The 23283-nt window shown below is 43.0% G+C and overlaps 2 protein-coding genes across 2 annotated transcripts; one reads left to right on the top strand and one right to left on the bottom strand.

Annotated features, from left to right (window-relative positions):
- Positions 1–11118: 11118 nt before the first annotated feature.
- LOC123045920 (protein CHROMOSOME TRANSMISSION FIDELITY 7) lies at positions 11119–13188 on the top strand. The gene is made up of 6 exons (XM_044469167.1): positions 11119–11377; positions 11540–11756; positions 11855–11947; positions 12157–12231; positions 12326–12678; positions 12917–13188. The coding sequence occupies exons 1-6, from the start codon at positions 11319–11321 to the stop codon at positions 13050–13052; spliced, it is 933 nt and encodes a 310-aa protein (XP_044325102.1). The 5' UTR covers positions 11119–11318; the 3' UTR covers positions 13053–13188.
- Positions 13189–13374: 186 nt separating this feature from the next.
- LOC123045919 (cell division control protein 48 homolog B) lies at positions 13375–17475 on the bottom strand. The gene is made up of 12 exons (XM_044469166.1): positions 16907–17475; positions 16756–16800; positions 16613–16668; positions 16337–16486; positions 16162–16269; positions 15920–16019; positions 15340–15624; positions 15077–15246; positions 14604–14732; positions 14087–14180; positions 13918–13995; positions 13375–13847 (listed from the first exon to the last, which is right to left on the bottom strand). The coding sequence occupies exons 1-12, from the start codon at positions 17084–17086 to the stop codon at positions 13533–13535; spliced, it is 1710 nt and encodes a 569-aa protein (XP_044325101.1). The 5' UTR covers positions 17087–17475; the 3' UTR covers positions 13375–13532.
- Positions 17476–23283: the final 5808 nt, after the last annotated feature.

Below are 23283 nucleotides of genomic sequence, written 5' to 3'. Positions count from 1 at the left end.
CCGACCGGCACATTCCGGACGTCCGGTGGCTGTATGTCTCGTGGTACTTTGTGGCCTGGTGGATTCCCAGCGACCGGACGACCGGCGGCCTGGTCGGACGTCCAGTCCAATCTGTGCCACCGGACGTTCGGTATTATCCGAACATCCGACAACTCCAGTACGTTAAGTGGCTCAACGGTCAGTTTTTACACTACTACTATATATAGCCTCCTCCCTCCACGGGATAAGGTTGACTATTCACTTTGAGCTTTCCAAGAACACATTTCACTCCCTTTCTTAATCCCCTAAACCAAATCCTAGATCCCCAAGGGATTTGGGAACATTTGATAGAAGTTCTTCAATCAAGTGATAGATCCACTCCTTCCCCTTCTTCTCACCAAAAGAATTCGTGATTTGAGCAAGTTCTTGAGCTTTTCCCATCGTTCTTGTTACTCTTGGAGGTTGGAGACTCCTAGGCGGTAGGAGTCACTCGGAGAGGAATCGATCTTTGTGATTACCCCGGAAAGTTTGTGAGGGTTTGGAGATCACCCCAAGGTCTACCACTAGTGGTTGAGAAATGCCTTCATGGGTTGTCTCAAAGGGAGAATAGTGTGAGCCTTTGTGGCATTGGTGTGCCTTCGTGGTAACATCCACCTCTCTAACGGTGACGTAGCTTCCCTCTAAGGAAGTGAACATCGTCATACGTCCTCGTCTCTTGGAGTTGCGGTTATTCCTAACCCTAAATCTCTACTTGTGGTTACTTGTCTCTTAGTCCTTACTTATATCATATTGTGCTTGCTTACTCACATAGTTGTGTTACTTGTTTACCTTGCTTAGCTCTTAGCATCATACTTGCAATTGTTAGGCTCACTTTCATATTCCGCATTATTGCCTAAAATTGCTAAGTAATAATTAAAATCTATAATTGTACCTATTCACCCACCCACCCCTCTAGGTCCATCTCGATCCTTTCAGTTACCATATTGCTTTTATTTATTTAGAAATTACAAAAAAAAGTAATCCATATTATCAATCTATCATCCAAATTATCAATCTCTTCGTTAACTAGTGCACATATACAATTAAAAAATGTATTAGATGTGTTGCGGACACCAAAGCATACTTGTATCTTATTGCATAGTTTCTTAAGAGGAGAATACATTAATCCTACACCTCTCACAGATTGATAAAATTTTAGGTCACCCATGTGAAAGAAATTTGTTGTTGTCCTACAATCTATGCACTTGGAGACCCAACAAATGTCTACAAGAATAGAAATGCATAGTAGATATCATACGTGCAACTCCTTCCTGGCATGCCAACTACGGTGTATTTTACAAGCAATACTTAAAATGAGGTAGGACACGTACGGGAAACGTTGAGCTGTACAAAGACATGGGATTTACCTAGGTTTGGGCCCTTGGCGTGGAAGTAATACCGTACTCCTGCTTTTGTGTTTGGTATTGATCTTAGCCTCGTATCAGAGTTAGGGTTTGGTGTGTATAATTGCATTCAAGACAACAATAAACACGTCATGAGGTATCGATCTGTTGGGGAACGTAGTAATTTCAAAAATTTCCTACGCACACACAAGATCATGGTGATGCATAGCAACGAGAGAGGAGAGTGTAATCTACATACCCTTGTAGACCGAAAGCGGAAGCGTTATGACAACGCGGTTGATGTAGTCGTACGTCTTCACGATCCGACCGATCCAAGCACCGAACATACGGCATCTCCGAGTTCAGCACACGTTCAGCTCGATGACAATCCCCGGACTCCGATCCAGCAAAGTGTCGGGGATGAGTTCCGTCAGCACGACGGCGTGGTGACGATCTTGATGTTCTACCATCGCAGGGCTTCGCCTAAGCACCGCTACAATATTATCGAGGAGGACTATGGTGGAGGGGGGCACCGCACACGGCTAATAGATCTCAAGGATCAATTGTTGTTGTCTCTTTGGGGTGCCCCCCTGCCCCCGTATATATAGGAGCAAGGGGGGAGGCGGCCGGCCTATGGAGGAAGCGCACCAAGGGGGGAGTCCTACTCCCACCGGGAGTAGGACTCCTCCTTTCCTTGTTGGAGAAGGAAAGAGGAGGAGAGGGAGAAGGAAAAGTGGGCTGCCTCCCTTGTCCAATTTGGACTAGATGGGGGGCGCAGGCCTCCTTCCTTTTGGCCTCTCTCCTCTATTCCCGTATGGCCCAATAAGGCCCATATACTCCCCGGCGAATTCCCGTAACTCTCCGGTACTCCGAAAAATACCCGAATCACTCAGAACCTTTCCGAAGTCCGAATATAGTCCTCCAATATATCGATCTTTACATCGACCATTTTGAGACTCCTCGTCATGTCCCCGATCTCATCCGGGACTCCGAACTCCTTTGGTACATCAAAACTCAACTCATAATATAACTGTCATCGAAACCTTAAGCGTGCGGACCCTACGGGTTCGAGAACAATGTAGACATGACCTAGAACTATTCTCGGTCAATAACCAATAGCGGAACCTGGATGCTCATATTGGCTCCCACATATTCTACGAAGATCTTTATCGGTCAAACCGCATAACAACATACGTTGTTCCCTTTGTCATCGGTATGTTACTTGCCCGAGATTCGATCATCGGTATCCAATACCTAGTTCAATCTCGTTACTGGCAAGTCTCTTTACTTGTTACGTAATGCATCATTCCGTAACTAACTCATTAGTTACATTGCTTGCAAGGCTTATAGTGATGTGCATTACCGAGAGGGCCCAGAGATACCTCTTCGACAATTGGAGTGACAAAACCTAATCTCGAAATACGCCAACCCAACATGTACCTTTGGAGACACCTGTAGTACTCCTTTATAATCACCTAGTTACGTTGTGACGTTTGGTAGCACCCAAAGTGTTCCTCCGGTAAACGGGAGTTGCATAATCTCATAGTTACAGGAACATGTATAAGTCATGAAGAAAGCAATAGCAACATACTAAACGATCAAGTGCTAGGCTAACGGAATGGGTCATGTCAATCACATAATTCTCCTAATGATGTGATCCCGTTAATCAAATTAAAACTCATGTCTATGGCTAGGAAACTTAACCATCTTTGATTCACGAGCTAGTCAAGTAGAGGCATACTAGTGACACTATGTTTGTCTATGTATTCACACATGTATTATGTTTCCGGTTAATACAATTCTAGCATGAATAATAAACATTTATCATGAAATAAGGAAATAAATAATAACTTTATTATTGCCTCTAGGGCATATTTCCTTCAGTCTCCCACTTGCACTAGAGTCAATAATCTAGTTCACATCGCCATGTGATTTAATACCAATATTCATATCTGTATATGATTAACACCCATAGTTCGCATCCTAATGTGACCAACACCCAAAGGGTTTACTAGAGTCAATATTCTAGTTCACATTGCTATGTGATTAACACCCAAAGAGTACAAAGGTATGATCATGTTTTGCTCGTGAGAGAAGCTTAGTCAATGGTTCTGTCACATTCAGAGCCGCCTGTATATTGCAAATATTCTATGTCTACAATGCTCTGCACGGAGCTACTTTAGGTAATTGCTCCCACTTTCAGTATGTATCCAGATTGAGACTTAGAGTCATCTAGATCGGTGTAAAAGCTTGCACTGATGTAACTTTTACGACGAATTCTTTTATCACCTCCATAATCGAGAAACATCTCCTTAGTCCTCACTAAGGATATTCTTGACCGCTGTCCAGTGATCTACTATTAGATCAAAATTGTATTCCTTTGCCAAACACAGAGCAAGGTATACAATAGGTCTGGTTCACAGCATAGCATACTTTATAGAACCTATGACTGAGGCATAGGGAATGACTTTTCATACTCTTTCTATTTTCTGCCATAGTCGGATTTTGAGTCTTACTCAACTTCACACCTTGCAACACAGGCAAGGACTCTTTCTTTGACTGTTCCATTTTGAACTACTTCAAAAAATTTATCAAGGTGTGTACTCATTGAAAAACTTATCAAGCGTCTTGATCTATCTATATAGATCTTGATGCTCAATGTGTAAGCAGCTTCACCGAGGTCTTTCTTTGAAAAACTCCTTTCAAACACTCCTTTCTGCTTTCCAGAAAATTCTACATCATTTCCAATTAATAATATGTCATTCACATATACTTATCAGAAATGTTGTAGTGCTCCCACTCACTTTCTTGTAAATACAGTTCTTTCAAAAAGTCTGTATAAAACCATATGCTTTGAGCAACTCATCAAAGCGTATATTCCAACTCCGAGATGCTTGCACCAGTCCATTGATGGATTGCTGGAGCTTGCACACTTTGTTAGCATCTTTAGGATTGACAAAAACTTTCTGGTTGCATCATATACAACTCTTCTTTAATAAAACCATTAAGGAATGCAGTTTTGACATCCATTTGCCAGATTTCATAAGATGTGGCAATTGCTAACATGGTTCAGACAGACTTAAGATTCGATACGAGTGAGAAAATCTCATCGTATTCAATACCTTGAACTTGTTAAAAAACTTTCGCAACAAGTCGAGCTTACTAGATAGTAACACTACTATCAGTGTTCGTCTTCCTCTTGAAGATCCATTTATTTAACATGGCTTGCTGATCATTGAGCAAGTCAATCAAAGTCCATACTTTGTTCTCATACATGGATCATATCTCAGATTTTATGGCCTCAAGCCATTTCGTGGAATCTGGGCTCATCATCGCTTCCTCATAGTTCATAGGTTCATCATGGTCTAGTAACATGACTTCTAGAACATGATTTCCGTACCACTCTGGTGCGGATCTTACTCTGGAAGACCTATGAGGTTTGGCAGCAACTTGATCTGAAGTTTCATTATCATCATCATTAACTTCCTCACTAATTGGTGTAGTAATCACTGGAACTGATTTCTGTGATGAACTACTTTCCAATAAGGGAGAAGGTACAATTACCTCATCAAGTTCTACTTTCCTCCCACTCACTTCTTTCGAGAGAAACTTCTTCTCTAGAAAGGATCCATCTTAGCAACGAATAACTTGCCTTCGGATCTGTGATAGAAGGTGTACCCAATAGTTACCTTTGGGTATTCTATGAAGACGCACTTCTCTAATTTGGGTTCGAGCTTATCAGGTTGAAAACCTTTTTCATATAAGCATCGCAACTCCAAGCTTTAAGAAACGACAGCTTAGGTTTACTGCTAAACCATAGTTCATACGGTGTCGTCTCAACGGATTTAGATGGTGCCCTATTAAACGTGAATGCAGCTGTCTCTAATGCATAACCCCAAAACGATAATGGTAAACTGATAAGAGACATCATAGATCGCACCATATCTAGTAAAGTACAATTACGGCATTCGGACACACCATTACATTGTGGTGTTCCAGGTGGCGTGAGTTTGTGAAACTATTCCACATTGTTTTAATTGAAGACCAAACTCATAACTCAAATATTTGTCTCTGCGATCAAATCACAGAAACTTTATTTTCTTGTTACGATGATTCTCCACTTCACTCTGAAATTCTTTGAACTTTTCAAATGTTTCAGACTTGTGCTTCATTAAGTAGATATACCCATATCTGCTCAAATCATCCGTGAAGGTCAGAAAATAATGATACTTGCCACGAGCATCAACACTCATTGGATCTCATACATCAGTATGTATTATTTCCAACAAATCTGTTGCTCGCTCCATTGTTCCGGAGAATGGAGTCTTAGTCATCTTGCCCATGAGGCATGGTTCGCAAGCATCAAGTGATTCATAATCAAGTGATTCCAAAAGCCCATCAGCATGGAGTTTCTTCATGCGCCTTACACCAATATGACCTAAACGGTAGTGCCACAAATAAGTTGCACTATCATTATTAACTTTGCATCTTTTGGCATCAATATTATGAATATGTGTATCACTACGATCGAGATTCAACAAACTATTTTCATTGGGTGTATAACCATCGAAGGTTTTATTCATGTAAACAGAACAACAATTATTCTTTGACTTTAAATGAATAACCGTAACGCAATAAACATGATCAAATCATATTCATGTTCAACGCAAATGCCAAATAACATTTATTTAGGTTTAACACTAATCCCGAAAGTATAGGGAGTGTGCGATGATGATCATATCAATCTTGGAACCACTTCCAATACACATCGTCACTTCACCCTCAACTAGTCTCTGTTTATTCTGTAACTCCTGTTTCGAGTCACTAATTTTTAGCAACCGAACAAGTATCAAATACTCAGGGGCTACTATAAACACTAGTAAGGTACACATCAATAATCTGTATATCAAATATACCCTTGTTCACTCTGCCATCCTTCTTATCCACCAAATATTCAGGGTATTTCCGTTTTAAGTGACCATTTCCTTTGCAGTGTAAGCACTCAGTTTCAGGCTTTGGTTCAACTTTGGGCTTCTTCGTGGGAGTGACAACTTGCTTGTCAGTCTACTTGAAGTTCCCCTTTCTTTCCCTTTGCCCTTTTCTTGAAACTAGTGATCTTGTCAACCATCAACACTTGATGCTCTTTCTTGATTTCTACCTTCGTCGATTTCAACATCACGAAGAGCTCGGGAATCGTTTTCGTCATTCCTTGCATACTATAGTTCATCACGAAGTTCTAGTAACTTAGTGATGGTGACTAGAGAATTATGTCAATCACTATCTTATCTAGAAGATTAACTCCCACTTGATTCAAGCGATTGTAGTACCCAGACAGTCTGAGCACATGCTCACTAGTTGAGCGATTCTCCTCCATCTTTTAGCTATAGAACTTTGTTGGAGACTTCATATCTCTCAACTCGGGTATTTGCTGGAAATATTAACTTCAACTCCTGGAACATCTCATATGGTTCATGACGTTCAAAACGTCTTTGAAGTCCCGATTCTAAGCCGTTAAGCATGGTGCACTAAACTATCAAGTAGTCATCATATTGAGCTAGCCAAACGTTCATAACGTCTGCATCTGCTCCTGCAATAGGTTTGTCACCTAGCGGTGCATTAAGGACATAATTCTTCTGTGCAGCAATGAGGATAAACCTCAGATCACGGATCCAATCCGCATCATTGCTACCAACATCTTTCAACACAATTTTCTCTAGGAACATATCAAAATAAGCATATGAAAGCAACAATGCAAGCTATTGATCTACAACATAATTTGCAAAATACTACCAGGACTAAGTTCATGATAAATTAAAGTTCAATTAATCATATTACTTCAGAACTCGCACTTAGATAGACATCCCTCTAATCCTCTAAGTGATTACGTGATCCATATCAACTACACCATGTCCGATCGTCACGTGAGATGGAGTAGTTTCAACAGTGAACATCAATATGTTGATCATATCTACTATATGATTCACGCTCGACCTTTCGGTCTCCGTGTTCCGAGGCCATATCTGTTATATGCTAGGCTCGTCAAGTTTAACCTGAGTATTCCGCGTGTGCAACTGTTTTGCACCCGTTGTATTTGAACGTAGAGCCTATCACACCCGATCATCACGTGGTGTCTCAGCACGAAGAACTTTCGCAACGGTGCATAATCAGGGAGAACACTTCTTGATAATTTAGTGAGAGATCATCTTAAAATGCTACCGTCAAACTAAGCAAAATAAGATGCATAAAAGATAAACATCACATGCAATCAATATAAGTGATATGATATGGCCATCATCATCTTGTGCTTGTGATCTCCATCTCCAAAGTACTGTCATGATCTCTATTGTTACCGGCACGACACCGTGATCTTCATCATCTTGATCTATATCAATGTGTCGTCACATGGTCGTCTCGTCAACTATTGCTCTTGCAACTATTGCTATCGTATAGCGATAAAGTAAAGCAATTATTTGGTACTTGCATGTTATGCAACAAAGAGACAACCATAGGGCTTCTGCCAGTTGCCGATAACAACAAAACATGACCATCTCATACAACAACTTATATCTCATCACGTCTTGACCATATCACATCACAACATGCCCTGCAAAAACAAGTTAGACGTCCTCTACTTTGTTGTTGCAAATTTTACGTGGCTGCTACAGACAGAGCAAGAACCGTTCTTACCTACGCATCAAAACCACAATGATAGTTCATCAAGTTAGTGTTGTTTTAACCTTCTCAAGGACCGGGCGTAGCCACACTCGGTTCAACTAAAGTTGGAGAAACAGACACCCGCCAGTCACCTTTAAGCACGAGTGCTTGTAACGGTGAAACCAGTCTCGCGTAAGCGTACGCGTAATGTCGGTCCGGGCCGCTTCATCTCACAATACCGTTGAGCCAAAGTATGACATGCTAGTAAGCAGTATGACTTGTATCGTCCACAACTCACTTGTGTTCTACTCGTGCATATGACATCTACGCATAAAACCTGGCTCGGATGCCACTGTTGGGGAACGTAGTAATTTCAAAAATTTCCTACGCACACGCAAGATCATGGTGATGCATAGCAACGAGAGGGGAGAGTGTAATCTACATACCCTTGTAGACCGAAAGCGGAAGCGTTATGACAACGCGGTTGATGTAGTCGTACGTCTTCACGATCCAACCGATCCAAGCACCGAACGTACGACACCTCCGAGTTCAGCACAAGTTCAGCTCGATGACAATCCCCGGACTCCAATCCAGCAAAGTCTCGGGGATGAGTTCCGTCAGCACGACGGCGTGGTGACGATCTTGATGTTCTACCGTCGCAGGGCTTCGCCTAAGCACCGCTACAATATTATCGAGGAGGACTATGGTGGAGCGGGGCACCGCACACGGCTAATAGATCTCAAGGATCAATTGTTGTTGTCTCTTTGGGGTGCCCCCTGCCCCCGTATATATAGGAGCAAGCGGGGAGGCGGCCGGCCTATGGAGGAGGCGCACCAAGGGGGGAGTCCTACTCCCACCGGAAGTAGGACTCCTCCTTTGTTGGAGAAGGAAAGAGGAGGAGAGGGAGAAGGAAAAGTGGGCTGCCTCCCTTGTCCAATTCGGACCAGAAGGGGGGCGCAGGCCTCCTTCCTTTTGGCCTCTCTCCTCTATTCCCGTATGGCCCAATAAGGCCCATATACTCCCCGGCGAATTCCCGTAACTCTCCGGTACTCCGAAAAATACCCGAATCACTCGGAACCTTTCCGAAGTCCGAATATAGTCGTCCAATATATTGATCTTTACGTCTCGGCCATTTCGAGACTCCTCGTCATGTCCCCGATCTCATCCGGGACTCCGAACTCCTTCGGTACATCAAAACTCATAAACTCATAATATAACTGTCATCGAAACCTTAAGCGTGCGGACCCTACGGGTTCGAGAACAATGTAGACATGACCTAGAACTATTCTCGGTCAATAACCAATAGCGGAACCTGGATGCTCATATTGGCTCCCACATATTCTACGAAGATCTTTATCGGTCAAACCGCATAACAACATACGTTGTTCCCTTTGTCATCGGTATGTTACTTGCCCGAGATTCGATCGTCGGTATCCAATACCTAGTTCAATCTCGTTACTGGCAAGTCTCTTTACTCGTTACGTAATGCATCATTCCGTAACTAACTCATTAGTTACATTGCTTGCAAGGCTTATAGTGATGTGCATTACCGAGAGGGCCCAGAGATACCTCTCCGACAATCGGAGTGACAAAACCTAATCTCGAAATACGCCAACCCAACATGTACCTTTGGAGACACCTGTAGTACTCCTTTATAATCACCCAATTACATTGTGACGTTTGGTAGCACCCAAAGTGTTTCTCCGGTAAACGGGAGTTACATAATCTCATAGTTACAGGAACATGTATAAGTCATGAAGAAAGCAATAGCAACATACTAAATGATCAAGTGCTAGGATAACGGAATGGGTCATGTCAATCACATCATTCTCCTAATGATATGATCCCTTAATCAAATGACAACTCATGTCTATGGCTAGGAAACTTAACCATCTTTGATTCACGAGCTAGTTAAGTAGAGGCATACTAGTGACACTATGTTTGTCTATGTATTCACACATGTATTATGTTTCCGGTTAATACAATTCTAGCATGAATAATAAACATTTATCATGAAATAAGGAAATAAATAATAACTTCATTATTGCCTCTAGGGCATATTTCTTTCACGATCGGGGTCCTGCCTCGTCTTGTATAGGTGTATGGGGCTAGAGTTACAAGGTAACCAAGTCCGTAAGGGGGGTAGTCCTAGTTGGATATTGCTAGTCCTACTACCAAATATGCAGAATATGTGTCTTGTACTCCAAGTTGACGACTCCCTTTTGTATAGCTGGTGGATTATGAGCCGTGGGCACGGGACACCTTATGGTTGACGGTCCCAGTCTGTCCTCCGTGGCTATACCCGGGGGTACGCATTGTCAGCGCTCACACTGATTCACTCCCCGAGTTAGTGCATCCAACTCATCAACAATTGTCCGTTGGATTTAAGTTTTTTATTCATTCTCGGTAAAATACCGATGACAAGTTCTTATAGAAGTGAATGTTTCCATAGCTCCCAAGCGAAGCCTAAGAACATCCCCCCCCCCCTCATAAACACCACGCGAGGGGGCTTCTATCCATGCATGATGGCAACTGTGTCTCCTTCGGCCTCCTGCGCACCTACTCGACCCCTCGTTGAACTCATCCGTCAAGTCGCACCGCGTAGAGCCACCAATAAAACCCTAGCACGAGCTTGGGCTGAAGCTCGTGCCACGCGTCAGCACACCATCCCCAGCTTCATGCCGACTTGCCCCAGCTCTGCACCGTCATAAGCGGCCTCCTCGGCTCCTCCGCGGTGCCCTCCACCCTCCTTGTCATCACGTCTGTCGACGAGCTCTGGAAGCCCCTCATCGTCACCGCATCATCCCATCACCTGTCTCCGCTCTGGTGTCGGCACCTCATGCCTCGGGCCGCCTCCGTCCTCGTTTGGAATGGCTCTACCACTTCACCGAATCTGTGAATTGACAGTAAAATGATGACGCGGGATGGAGAGAGATAGAAAAAACCACACTCATTGGTGGATCTCACGTGGTAGTGTAATTTGAGGGTTGCTACTTGATTTGGAAGCAAAATTTGAGAGGTGAAGACGAAGTATGGAGATGACTCATTTTCGGCGGTTGTTTTGGCGCCCGAATCCCTTATCTTCATCTCAGAAACCCGCGCGACGGCCTTCCCCGTCCGATCTCCTCCCCTCGCGGCGTCATCCCCTCATCAGCACCGTCCATTCGCCCGCTTGCCCCCTGCCAGTCCCCACCAATCGCTCTCCCCACCCCACCCCACCCCGTCTTCCTCGTCTCCGGCGGCCGCCGTCGCCTCTTCCCCCCCAACTCCTGCAGGAAACAAGAAGGGGGAGAGCGCGAGGAGATGCAGCCCAAGATCAACACGTTCTTCAAGCGCCAGGCCACGGGGCCGGATTCGAACAGGTTCTTCTTCTCCTTCCCCGCTTGAAGCCGATCACTGCTCGTACCAAATCTCGCCGGTTCCGAGCCTAGCCTCACAATTGATGCATCTTGGAAGTATTCTACACCGAATTGGTGCCTTCCAGATTCACCCTTGGACTGATCCGTGTCGATTGTTTTGGGCAGCGAAGCGGCGGAGGCGAAGAGGCCCAAGAGCTGCGGCGACGGCAAGGTCCTCAACAAGAAGAGGAACTACGGGCAGTTCCACCTGGAGCTGGGGCAGCCTGATTTCCTCCTCCACATGTGCGCGGCCTGCGGCATGATGTACGCCCGCGGCAACGACGAGGACGAGAAGGTCCACAGGGCCTACCACAAGGGCTGCCTCGAGGGCGTCCCGTTCAAGGTTCATGAGGCCCCGCTTGTTCTTTTGCGAATTGCGGTGCCATTGCCCTTGTTTCTTGTGTTTCTATGACTGGAGAGTTTCTGACCGACGAAATGCAGGGTTGGCGCGAGGAAACCGTGGTTATGAGGTCCGAGGGCGGTGACCGGATAATTCTAGCAAGCGGTGAAAACTCATGTATACGCAACAGCAAGGTAAATTTTGCCAAACTCACTTTGTTATGTCAGATCCATGACTTCCTGAAGAAATGCAGACTGTAAATTCACTGATAGCTGTAATCTGTATGTCGTCTGTTCAGACTGTAAACCACTTGACAACCAATCCGCGTTTTGACAATCGAAATGTAGATGCAAATTGAACAGATTTAGGATGCAAACCATGTAACGTCATGTACATATGTCAGGTTCAGGAGGTGATCAAAGTGGTGGAGAAGGAGCTGGGGTTTGGTGAAGGCCAGCTCCTTCATAAGCTCTGCAAGGTAAGTTACAGTCTCATTCCAGTGTATATAAGATATAACAGCATAAATGCAATATGTTTTGTGTTACGGAAGAAAGAACATCTCTGTTGCATAGGTGTATCTGTTTGTATCTGGCGGGAGGATAGCGGGGTGTCTAGTTGCCGAACCGATAAAAGCAGCACACAAAGTTATTCCAAGCTCTGCATCGGAAAACCGAAGCAATTTGCCGGACAATAAGACTGAATCAGCACAGGCAAACCATACATTGGAGTTTGGGAAAATAAGCTTCAAGAGGGAAGTCCTACGACGGCATAATCACCCCGACAGGAGTAAAGAAGAGTGCCAGGGCCCTGGTGCCATAGTCTGCGAAGAAGAAGCTGTGCCCGCGCTCTGCGGATTCCGGGCAATCTGGGTGGTGCCATCGCGCAGAAGAAAGGGAATAGCGTCGCAGCTTGTGGACGCTGCACGGTACGTCTCCAAGCCCTTTGCTCGCAGCTTTCTCATGCCTTGTAAACTTATCACTGTCGAACATGCGCTCTTCTCCTTAACAAGGGGACATGATAGCATGATGTGTCAAATTTCCACAAGATTGCAGACATTCTTGCTAGACTAGCTGTAACTGGTATCACCCTGCAAAGATAGATCACTGGTTTATTGAGCTTGCCTCCCCTGCCCTGACGACGTCGCGTCTGTTGATCTCCTACAGGAAAAGCTTCTGTGAAGGCGGCATGTTGGGGATCTCACAATGTGCTTTCACGCCACCAACCTCTGAAGGGAAGGAGCTAGCATCGACCTACTGCAAGACCAGTGCATTCTTAGTCTACAGGGATGGAGATGTATAGGAGAGGTGCTCCCAAAACTGGAAACCCATGTGTTGAACAGTTGCAAAAGTCGTCATGTCGAATACTTGACACTTAAATAGGTCATTCTGCTCTCCTGGTGCTGATGATTCAATGCACATAAAGTTCCTGTTCTTAACATGTTTTGTTATTCCTCAGCAAAGATAGTGTAATTCTGTAACAAGCTACTCCCTCCGTAAAGAAACATAAGATAGTGATCTAAACGCTCTTATATTTCTTTATAGAGGGAGTATTTCATTATCAGTTTGTCAATATAACCAAGGCCATCATGTTTAGACGGTTGTAGAGAAAAATAGCAGTGGGCAAACACAACCAGAGTCGCTTGAATTATCATATTTTATAAAAAAAAGCCGCACAAATATATCATTTAATCACCCAGTGATTGCGTTATCCAAGGCTTAACTGATCTAAAATGCTTGTGTAACACGAACTTGAACAAAAGCTCAATCGTTATATCATATTCTAATTTTTCCTAGCTGATGGGCCATGGATGGCGGCAGCTGCGTACTCGTCAACTTCTGTTTTTGTCAGTGATGGCCTTAGCGACCTTATCGCGGCCTCGAAATGGGCCTTGTGTATTGAACTGGCTGACAGGTCTTCCCTCAGTGCCGCCATTCCTGCTTCCCTGCACAGGCCTTCGAGATCAGCACCGGTGAACAGCTCGGTGCGCTCCGCTATCTCCCCAAGGTCCACATCCTCCCCCAACTTCATCTTCCGTGTATGGATGCGTAGTATCTCATGCCTGCCTTGCGCATCTGGCGGTGGAACATACAACACCTGCAGTTCAAGAAAGTTATGGTGGCTGCAGATGTGCATGCTAGAGAGGGACGCAGAGACAGGTGGGTACCATATCAAAACGCCCTGGACGGAGAAGAGCTGCATCGATTGCCTTGGGACGATTAGTAGCAGCCAAAACAATAATCCCCTACAACATATATGAAGATAGCCTTTTAAGACAAAGAGAAGTAGGGATTCAGTAGAATCAAGTTGAAAACTATCAGCAAGCTAAGATGTACCGTAGCCAGTTCTAAACCATCCATTTCAGTCAACAAAGTTGATAGAAGTCTTTCTCCTACTGTGGCATTGCCACTGTCCCCACTAGGACCAGTTCTGCAAGATCACACAAGTGCCAACCTAAGTTATTTCGTTGCAAAACTAGCATCTCGACGGACGGACAGTACTCGGTTGCAAAAAAGAAAAGATTCACAAGTGCACAACTGAAGTTCACATCAATCTCGGTTCTGGTCCTGATAAAACAAAATTCAGGAACAGTTTCTAAGAACATATGTTAACACTATTAATTCCTAATTTTTTAAATCCACCTGTGAGATACACACAAAATACAACAAGTTTCTTCATTGATATGCACCATATCAGATGCAAGTTTCTTCATCAGATAGTTGCAAAAGGATAGAAAAGTATATATCAATTCTCATAAGAGTTCTATACAAGTTCTCTTTTACTAATATTGCACATCACATAATGTAGATCTTAAGTTTTATGTTCGATACTTAAGACACGTGGATCTCATACCTTTTAGGGGCGATTGCATCAGCCTCATCAAAGAATATGATGCTTGGAGAAGACAGCCGTGCCCTCTGAAATGTTCTTCGCAACAAAGCTTCACCTTCTCCAACATATTTCGAGTATAGTTCTGCACCACTGGTCAACAAAATATTTCAAAACCTAGATGACCTTCAATGAGGTGTACATCTTGAACAGAAGATGGCTACGCGGAGCTTTTCTATTCATTAGTTTAAGCTTGCGCACACTGCAGGATAGCAAACATACTACAACTAAACGAGCAAATACTCGCATTAATAAACCAGCTTGATGTCATACACTCATACAAAGTGATATTTTTTCATGTTTTTGTGCGCAGAAAAACTTCATGTTTTTTCCGTCCTCTATATCTGGGATTAGTTGGACTCAGCTTGATTAGAAATGTATAGACTCGTGATTTGATTCAAACAATGTACACGGTAATCGATCGTTCTATGACAAACCTCAAAGAAAAGAAAGAAGCTTGGGCGGCATGTGCTGCAGCCTTGGCAAGGGTAGTCTTGGAGCACCCTGGAGGACCATGCAAAAGCACACCACGAACTGGTGATATCCCCAGTCTTGCAAAGGCAGCGGCATGCTTGATGGGCCACTCAACAGCTTGCTGAAGCTTTTTCTGCAGCATAGGGACAATCGTCATCACAACATGTTTGTATTATATGATACAGGGATCCGTATATAATAAAGCCTAAAGCAAAACATATCTCACCTTTAGATCTTTCAAACCTCCTATATCATCCCATGAAACAGTTGGAGCTTCTTTAGTTACCCCTCTTATCATGCTTGCTTTGATCTGAGATCTCGCAGACTCCCAATCTTCCATGAGTAGTGTGAGCACCTTCCCATCCTCGGATGAGTTTGACAATCTACGATAAGCAAGTCTGGCAGCTTCTCGACACAGAGCTTCTAGATCAGCACCAACATAACCATTGCACCATCCAGCGATAATTTGAAGATCAACATTTTTATCAAGATGCAGATTTTTGGAATAAAGCTACAAAAATAAGGCCTATTAGACTTCAAGCAAATTCGTCATAGCAGTTAATGGATTCAGACAATGCAGGTTTTGCAGCGTTATGTTACAAACATTTTAGACTTGGTACAAAAAATATCAAGCAGTGGCAAGTGACCTCAGTTTTATGCAGGCATCCTAGGGCGTGTATCCAAAAGCATAGCACTTTGCAGATTTAACCATACAACCGGAGTAATAAGCAGAATGCAATGTAGAAGTCATCACAGAGATAGATAAGAAGAAATCAATATTGACCCAAATAGTAAGTTTATGCTACCTTAAGAATCTGCAGCCTTTCTTCTACCGTAGGAACAGTGACCTCTATCTCTGAGTCAAAACGTCCTGGCCTTCTCAAGGCTGGATCGATGGCATCCACCCTACACATTACGAGACAAGATATTTGTTTCAGTAGAACTACTTCTCATGAGATTATATAGACTACAACCAGTGTCCTATTGGAGAGGTTTTAAGCATGGCAGTTAAAGCAGCAGTTACAATCCTCCAACTGGCGTTTCTAACCTGTTAGTTGATGCAACAACAACTACGTGAGGAAGTTTCTTCGACGATTTCTTATTTCCATCCATCAGAGTTAGTAGCTGACCAACAATGCGGGATTCTTGCTCTCTCCTGTGAGAAGCACAATGAGAAAAACAGATTTGGGCAAGCACCAAAAATGATAACATGATAAACATACCTACTGTTACGCCGTGGACATATAGCATCCAGTTCATCGATGAAAATAATGGCCGGTCTGCCTTGTGACGCCTGAGAGTATGCTTCAGAGAAAGCTTCACGCAAGAATTTCTCACCCTCTCCAGCATGAGCTTTATGCACAGAATACGTACTGTCAAGACATGCAGATTAGAGCACTTAATGATGATGCCCAAATACACACTGAGAAACAAACAGTACTATTTGGCAGATTAAGACTAAAATTGTAGGTATGGATGCCATCAAGCTGAGGTAGTACTTGATCATTGTCAGGTGGGCACTGCATTCTCGAACGATGGCTTGAACCAGGCTTGTCTGACAAAAAGAACAAGAATCAATCCTAAGAAGCACACTGGTCAACATTTGTAGAACGATCAAGACATGCCAATGCTAATGCAGTACCTTTCCGGTGCCAGGGGGGCCGTAGAGCAGCAATCCTCTGGGCCACTGCAAACGCAAGCACACACAGCACAAGGATCACAAGTTGGTTAAAGAAGACCCGTCAGACGATGAAATTGGTGGGGGGTGAAGAGAAGGGGACAGGAGGTAGCACCTTAAGCCCGAGCAGGCGGGACTGGCGGGCGTAGAGGAATGGGTAAATCACGAGCTCCCGGAGGGCTTGAAGGGCCATTCGGTTCCCGGCGACAGCCTCCTCCGCTCGCCAACGTGCAACCGGCTCGCCGTCCTCCCCATTAGCGCCGCCTCTGCTCCGTGCGGCCATTACCTCGCCCATTACGCTGATTTCAGTGCTCTCCGAGACCCGCGTGGGGGATGTCAAGTCGACGTTGTCGTGCAGGCGGGACGGTGAGCCGCGTCGACAACGGAGAGTCGTAGGGAATCGCCGGAGCTACGGGCCAAAACCAGGGATAAACCCTAGTGAGCCCTAGGACGCCGCAGGCACTGCTAGCTCACGCGCGTGGAGTGGCGACGGTGGTCGCGGGGAGGGAGAGGAGGCGACTCTTGCCGTGGGGAGGTTCCTCGCGCCGCCCTCGCCTTTGCCGCTGTGGCTGCCACGGAGAAGAACAAGCTGAGGCGCACGGGAGAGGAGGAAGGATGTGAGGAGGGTGAAGGGCGGCCGCGGCGGCGGCGTCGCTCGGAGAGGAGCGGGTGGAACGGCGATGGCGGCCCAGCAAGCCCAGCTCCCGTCTTAGCGGTATAAAGATGGGCCGGCCTTCAGGGTGGATCCTATTGACGCTCGGGAGGATCTCGTCGGGGCTTCGCTGAAGGCGCTCCGAGTTGGGCCGGCCCAGGTACGCATCGTTGTTTTTTCTGTTTCTGTTTCTTTTTGTTTTCTGTTTCCCTTTTTGTTTCTTTTATTTTGTTTTTACTTCGTTCTCTTTTCAAATTTTTGTTCTATCATTAGAACAAAGATATGAATTCCAAAAAACATTTTTATACCGAACTGTTCAATGTAAATTTAAATATTGTTCAACGCATATCACAAAATGTTAAATGTGTATTTAAAAATTGTTCAGCACATAGTACAAAAATGTTCAATATACATTTTAGAAATTGTTCAACATGTATTTAAGTATTGTTCAGAATATATCAAAAAAATGTTCAATTTTTATTTAGAAATTGTTCAGCGTATATATAAAAATGTTCAATATATATTTTACAGAAAATAATGTATATAACAAAGCAATAAATGTTTTGGAATTTCAAATTCTTGTCCATGTTTTCAATAGTTTTTCAGGTTTTAAAATTTTGTTTGAATTTCGATATTTATTCACGATTTTCAAATATATTTAAGGAAAATCGTTCACATTTGTTTGCAAGAACTGTTGGAAATTTTGAAGGAAAAAACAGATTTGTTATTGTACATTGTACTTTAAGATTTGTGCTGCAATTGTGCCATACTAAAGAGCTAGGTCAGGTGATTGGCTACTAAGCATGAGGTCGTGTGTTTGACACTGTTGTGTGCGCATTTCTTTTTCGAGTCATTTTTACTATCGCTCGTTGCCTGGTTATGTGCCGGCCTATTTGCCCGAGCTTTTCGGCGAGAGCTCTACTGTTAGACGCCCGCGAGCGTCCAATAGGACCTCTCCCAAAAGGGCTGGTAGTTAACGCGCTTTGCATTTGAAGAGATTGCCGGCCCATTTCACTCTCGTGTTGGATTGGTTTCGATTTGCACAAAGGCGACTAAGACTGACGCAAGATGGAATTGACCAGACTAGTAGCCCTAGAAAACATTTTTGGACCATACAAACTGATGGGGAAACCAAAATTCTCTTTACATTTTCCACATATATACATAGGCTCTATTTGAAGCGCGAGAACTCAAAATGTAGGAATAGCAAAATGTGAGAATTGAGATAATGAGTACAATGGATTTCTAAGCCAAATATTGTAAGGTACAGTAGGAATTATGTGGAACAATTATGAATCTTGTATTTGACAGTACCCAAGTGAATGGTTTGCTCTTTATCATACTAAGCTATCTCACGAAGTTCCGTTAAGTTTTGTGTGATTGAAGTTTTCAAGTTTTGGGTGACATGTCGATATGAGAAGAATAAGGAGTGACAAGACCCTATATTGGCGATTACCAAGGCACCCCAAGGTAATATTCAAGAAATATCTAAGCAACTAAGCTTTGGGATGCCCTAGAAGGCATTCCCTCTTTCATCTTCAACATTATCGGTAACCTCACTTGGAGCTATATTTTATTCCTCACATGTTATGTGTTTTGTTTGGAGTGTCATTTTCTTTTGTCGAGATTTGCTTGCTGTTATTTAGAATAATGTTTTGTTTCTGTTATTACAATGAAAGCGTCAAGGATAGCCTTCACCATGCTTATTTTGCAAGTATTTGAGTTGCTATTTCAAAACAGAAAGTTGCATGCTATTGCGTGAATTCTCTAAAAAATTAAGAGTGTGATAAAATGTTGAAATTTTGACACAATGAGATATGGTAAATTTTATACAGTGTGGTAATTTTCAGAACTATTTGAGTTAAATAAGTATGGATCCTTCTTCATCCTTTACAGACTGTCCTTTTTAGATAGATTGTTGTTATGAGTGCATTGTTTGCATATGTTTGCTTGTTTAATGATTCTATTTGAGGATGGGAGTATTAAATATGCAGAGGCATTTAGTATGCAATGTTAAATTATAATTTTAGTGATTTGTACAGTAGGGAATGATAATGCTTTGTCTTGATTTACACTAACTTATCTCACGAGTTCTTGTTGAGTTTTGTGTGGATGAAGTTTTTAAGAATTAGGGAAACCATGATATGAAAGTAATGAAGAATATACAAGAGCTCAAGCTTGGGGGTGCCCAAGGCATCCCAATATAATATTTCAATGAGCCTCAAGCATTTAAGCTTGGGAATGCTCTGATAGGCATCCCACCTTTCTTCATCAACAACTATCAGCCAGTTTTGGTTGAGTCTAAGTTTTTGCTTCTTCACATGATATGTGCTATCCTTGGTGTGTCCTTTTATTTTCATTTTGCTTGCTATTTTAATAAAATACTTTTATATGAAATCTTTATTTGGAGAGAGTCCTCACATAACTACTTAATCGTTTAACTACTCATTTGATCTTCACTTATATCTTTCTGGAGTATTTTGTCATTTACTCTTGTGCTTCACTTATATTCTAAGAATAAATTGTTGAATGAATTGAATATCAATCTCAAATAATATATGTTTCATATGCTTGTCCTATGGGGAGTAATGACTTCACGTATAAGAAGTATAGGTGGTACAATTTATTGGAAGTTAACAAACACAACATTGGTCACTTGAACAATTCATGAAAGAATATCGAGGGAAGAGAGATTTCACATATGAATATAATATCTTAGACATCTTCTATGATTGAGCCCCCATTAATTATTTTCAAACTTGATCAAGTAGTTGATGTTGGACAAGGAAGGCAACATAATGAGTTATGTTTGTTTTATTCACATAGAAGTTATATTGTCATGGCTCCTCTAACATGTGGTGCTTGCTCATAATCTTTTGCTAGCCAAAATTTCGTACTAAGTAGAGATACTACTTGTGCATCCAAAAACCCTTAAACCCAGTTTCTTGCCATAAGAGTCCACTATATCTACCTACTGACTGAATAAGATCCTTCAAGTAACTTGTCATCGGTGCAAAAAGCAACAAAAATTGCTCCTAAACATGTATGATCTTTTATTGTAAGGGAAAATAAGCATTGTACGAACTTGTGATGATAAAGAAATAAAAGCGACGGACCGCATAATAAAGGTTGCTCTCACAAGGGGCAATATAACGTGGTGTTCCTTTGTATTAAGAGCTTGCACATCCAAAAATAAAAAGCACATGATAACCTCTGCTTCCCTCTGCGAAGGGCCTATCTTTTACTTTATGTATTTAATTTTATGCAAGAGACAATAGTGTTCTTCTCTATTTCGTTTTTATTTTTTCTCTTTGCAAGCATCATGTGGTGGGGAAAGATCCAGACACATATAACCAGTTGAATATAGATGATCATGAGTTATTATTGTTGACAATTATCTCTATGATAAATAAGTTGGGGAGCAAAACATTAAGCCACTATCTTTCTCTGCGTTTGATGGATGTTATTTGTTCTAAAAATATGCTCTAAGTGTCAGAAATCATGGAAGACTATATGATAGTTGAGTATGCGGAATTTGCTAAATCAAAGCTCTTACATAGACCCTTACTAAAAATAAGATGAATTTTAATTGTTTGATGACTGAGAACATAGTTTGTTAGTTTTCAAGAAAGTTTATGCTCTATACTTTAACATGTAAATAGATTGCTACTTGATCATGAGAAGTTTTATGAGATGAGCTACTTTTTATGATATATAATGATGCTAGAAAAAGTGGTTGAAATTATCATTGATCAAACTTATGCACTATGCTAGCATTCACACTTCATAGATTATTTCTTTTATCATTTACCTACTCGAGGATGAGCAGAAATTAAGCTTGGGGATGCTGATACGTCTCAAATGTATCTATAATTTATGAAGTGTTCATGCCATGTTTACAACAACTATATATGGTTTTCGTATGATTTGAATGGAACTAACCCGGACTGACACTGTTTTCAGCAGAACTACCGTCGTGTTGTTTTTTGTACACAATAAAAGTTCTCCAAATGCAACGAACTTTTTGACGATTTTTTTTGAAACAAAAGAGGCACTAGAAGCTTCGTCGGAGGACCAGAAGGTGAAAGAAGTGGCCACTAGGAACTAGGGCACACCAGGGGGCCTAGGGCGCGCCCTGGTGGGTAGTGGGCCCCTCGAAGCCCATCTTAGCGTCAGACTGACGCCAAAAATCCTATAAATAGAGGAAACCCCCAGAAATAACCCTAGAACTTCGACTCCGCCACCGCACGCCTCTATACCTTTGAAATACCATCTGGAGCCCTATTTCGGCACCCTGCTGGAGGAGGAAATCATCACTGGAGGCCATCTTCATCATCCCAGCGGCCACCATGACGAGGAAGGAGTAGTTCACCCTCAGGGTTGAGTTTATGTACTAGTAGTTATGTGTTTGATCTCTCTCTCTCTCTCTCTCTCTCTCTCTCTCTCTGTGTGTGTGTGTGTGTGTTCTTGATTTGGCACAATCTTGATGTACCACAAGCTTTGTTAATATAGTTGGATCGTTGATACGTCTCCAACGTATCTATAATTTATGAAGTATTCATGCTATTATATTATCCATTGTAGATGTTTTATATGCATTTATGTGCTATTTTATATGATTTTTAGGACTAACCTATTAACTTAGAGCCGAGTGCCAGTTTCTATTTTTTCCTTGTTTTTGAGTTTTACAGAAAAGAAATACCAAACGGAGTCCAATTGACGTGCCAATTTTTTATGATTTTTATGGACCAAAAGAAGCCCCTGGAGTAACAGAGTTGGGCCAGAAGAGTCCTGGGCTGTCCACGAGGGTGGGGGGGGGGTGCGCCCACCCCCTTGGGCGTGTGCCCCTATCTCGTGGACGATTCGGAGACCCCCTGACGTGAGACCAACGCCAAAAATTCCTATAAATACAGAAACCTCCAAAAAATAACCTAGATCGGAAGTTCCGCCGCCGCAAGCCTCTGTAGCCACAAGAAATCAACCTAGGCCCTCTCTGGCACCCTGCCGGAGGGGGCCATCATCACCGGAGGCCATGGAGGAGGATCCCGGAGGGGCCATCATCGCCATGAAGGCCAAGGACCAGAGGGATAACCTCTCCCCATCCAAGGGGGAGGCCATGGAGGAGGAAGCACAAGGGAGGGGGGGACCTCTCCTCCTCTCTCTCGGTGGCGCCGGAGTGCCATTGGGAGGGGAATTATCGCCGCGGTGATCGTCTTCATCAACATCACCATCATCATCACCATCCTCATCTCTTTTACGCGGTTCACTCTCCCACACCCCACTGTAATCCCTAATTGAACATGGTGCTTTATGCCACATATTATGATCCAATGATGTGTTGCCATCTTATGATGTTTTGAGTAGATATCATTTGTCCTTGGGTTGATTGATGATCTAGATTGGTATGAGTTGTATGATTTATTTTTGTGCTATCCTATTGTGCCCTCCGTGCCGCGCAACGTGAGGAATTCCCGCTGTAGGGTGTTGCAATATGTCCATGGATTACTTATTGTCTGCGTTGCTTGAGTGACAGAAGCATAAACATGGATAAGTGGGTCACGGCGTATGGGAATAAAGGGGACTTGATATGTTAATGCTATGGTTGGGTTTTACCTTAATGATCTTTAGTAGTTGCGGATGCTTGCTAGAGTTCCAATCATAAGTGCATATGATCCAAGAAGAGAAAGTATGTTATCTTATGCCTCTCCCACATATGAAATTGCAATAATGATTACCGGTCTTGTTAACAATTGCCTAGGATAATTCCGCACACCGACTCATCATTATTCCACACTCGCTATTTATAATATTTAGTAATATATTCTAACTTTATGATAACA

The sequence above is a fragment of the Triticum aestivum genome, chromosome 2B (genome assembly GCF_018294505.1).
Source record: "Triticum aestivum cultivar Chinese Spring chromosome 2B, IWGSC CS RefSeq v2.1, whole genome shotgun sequence".
Classification (NCBI taxonomy): domain Eukaryota; kingdom Viridiplantae; phylum Streptophyta; class Magnoliopsida; order Poales; family Poaceae; genus Triticum; species Triticum aestivum.
This window is presented reverse-complemented; position numbering and strand designations above follow the sequence as displayed.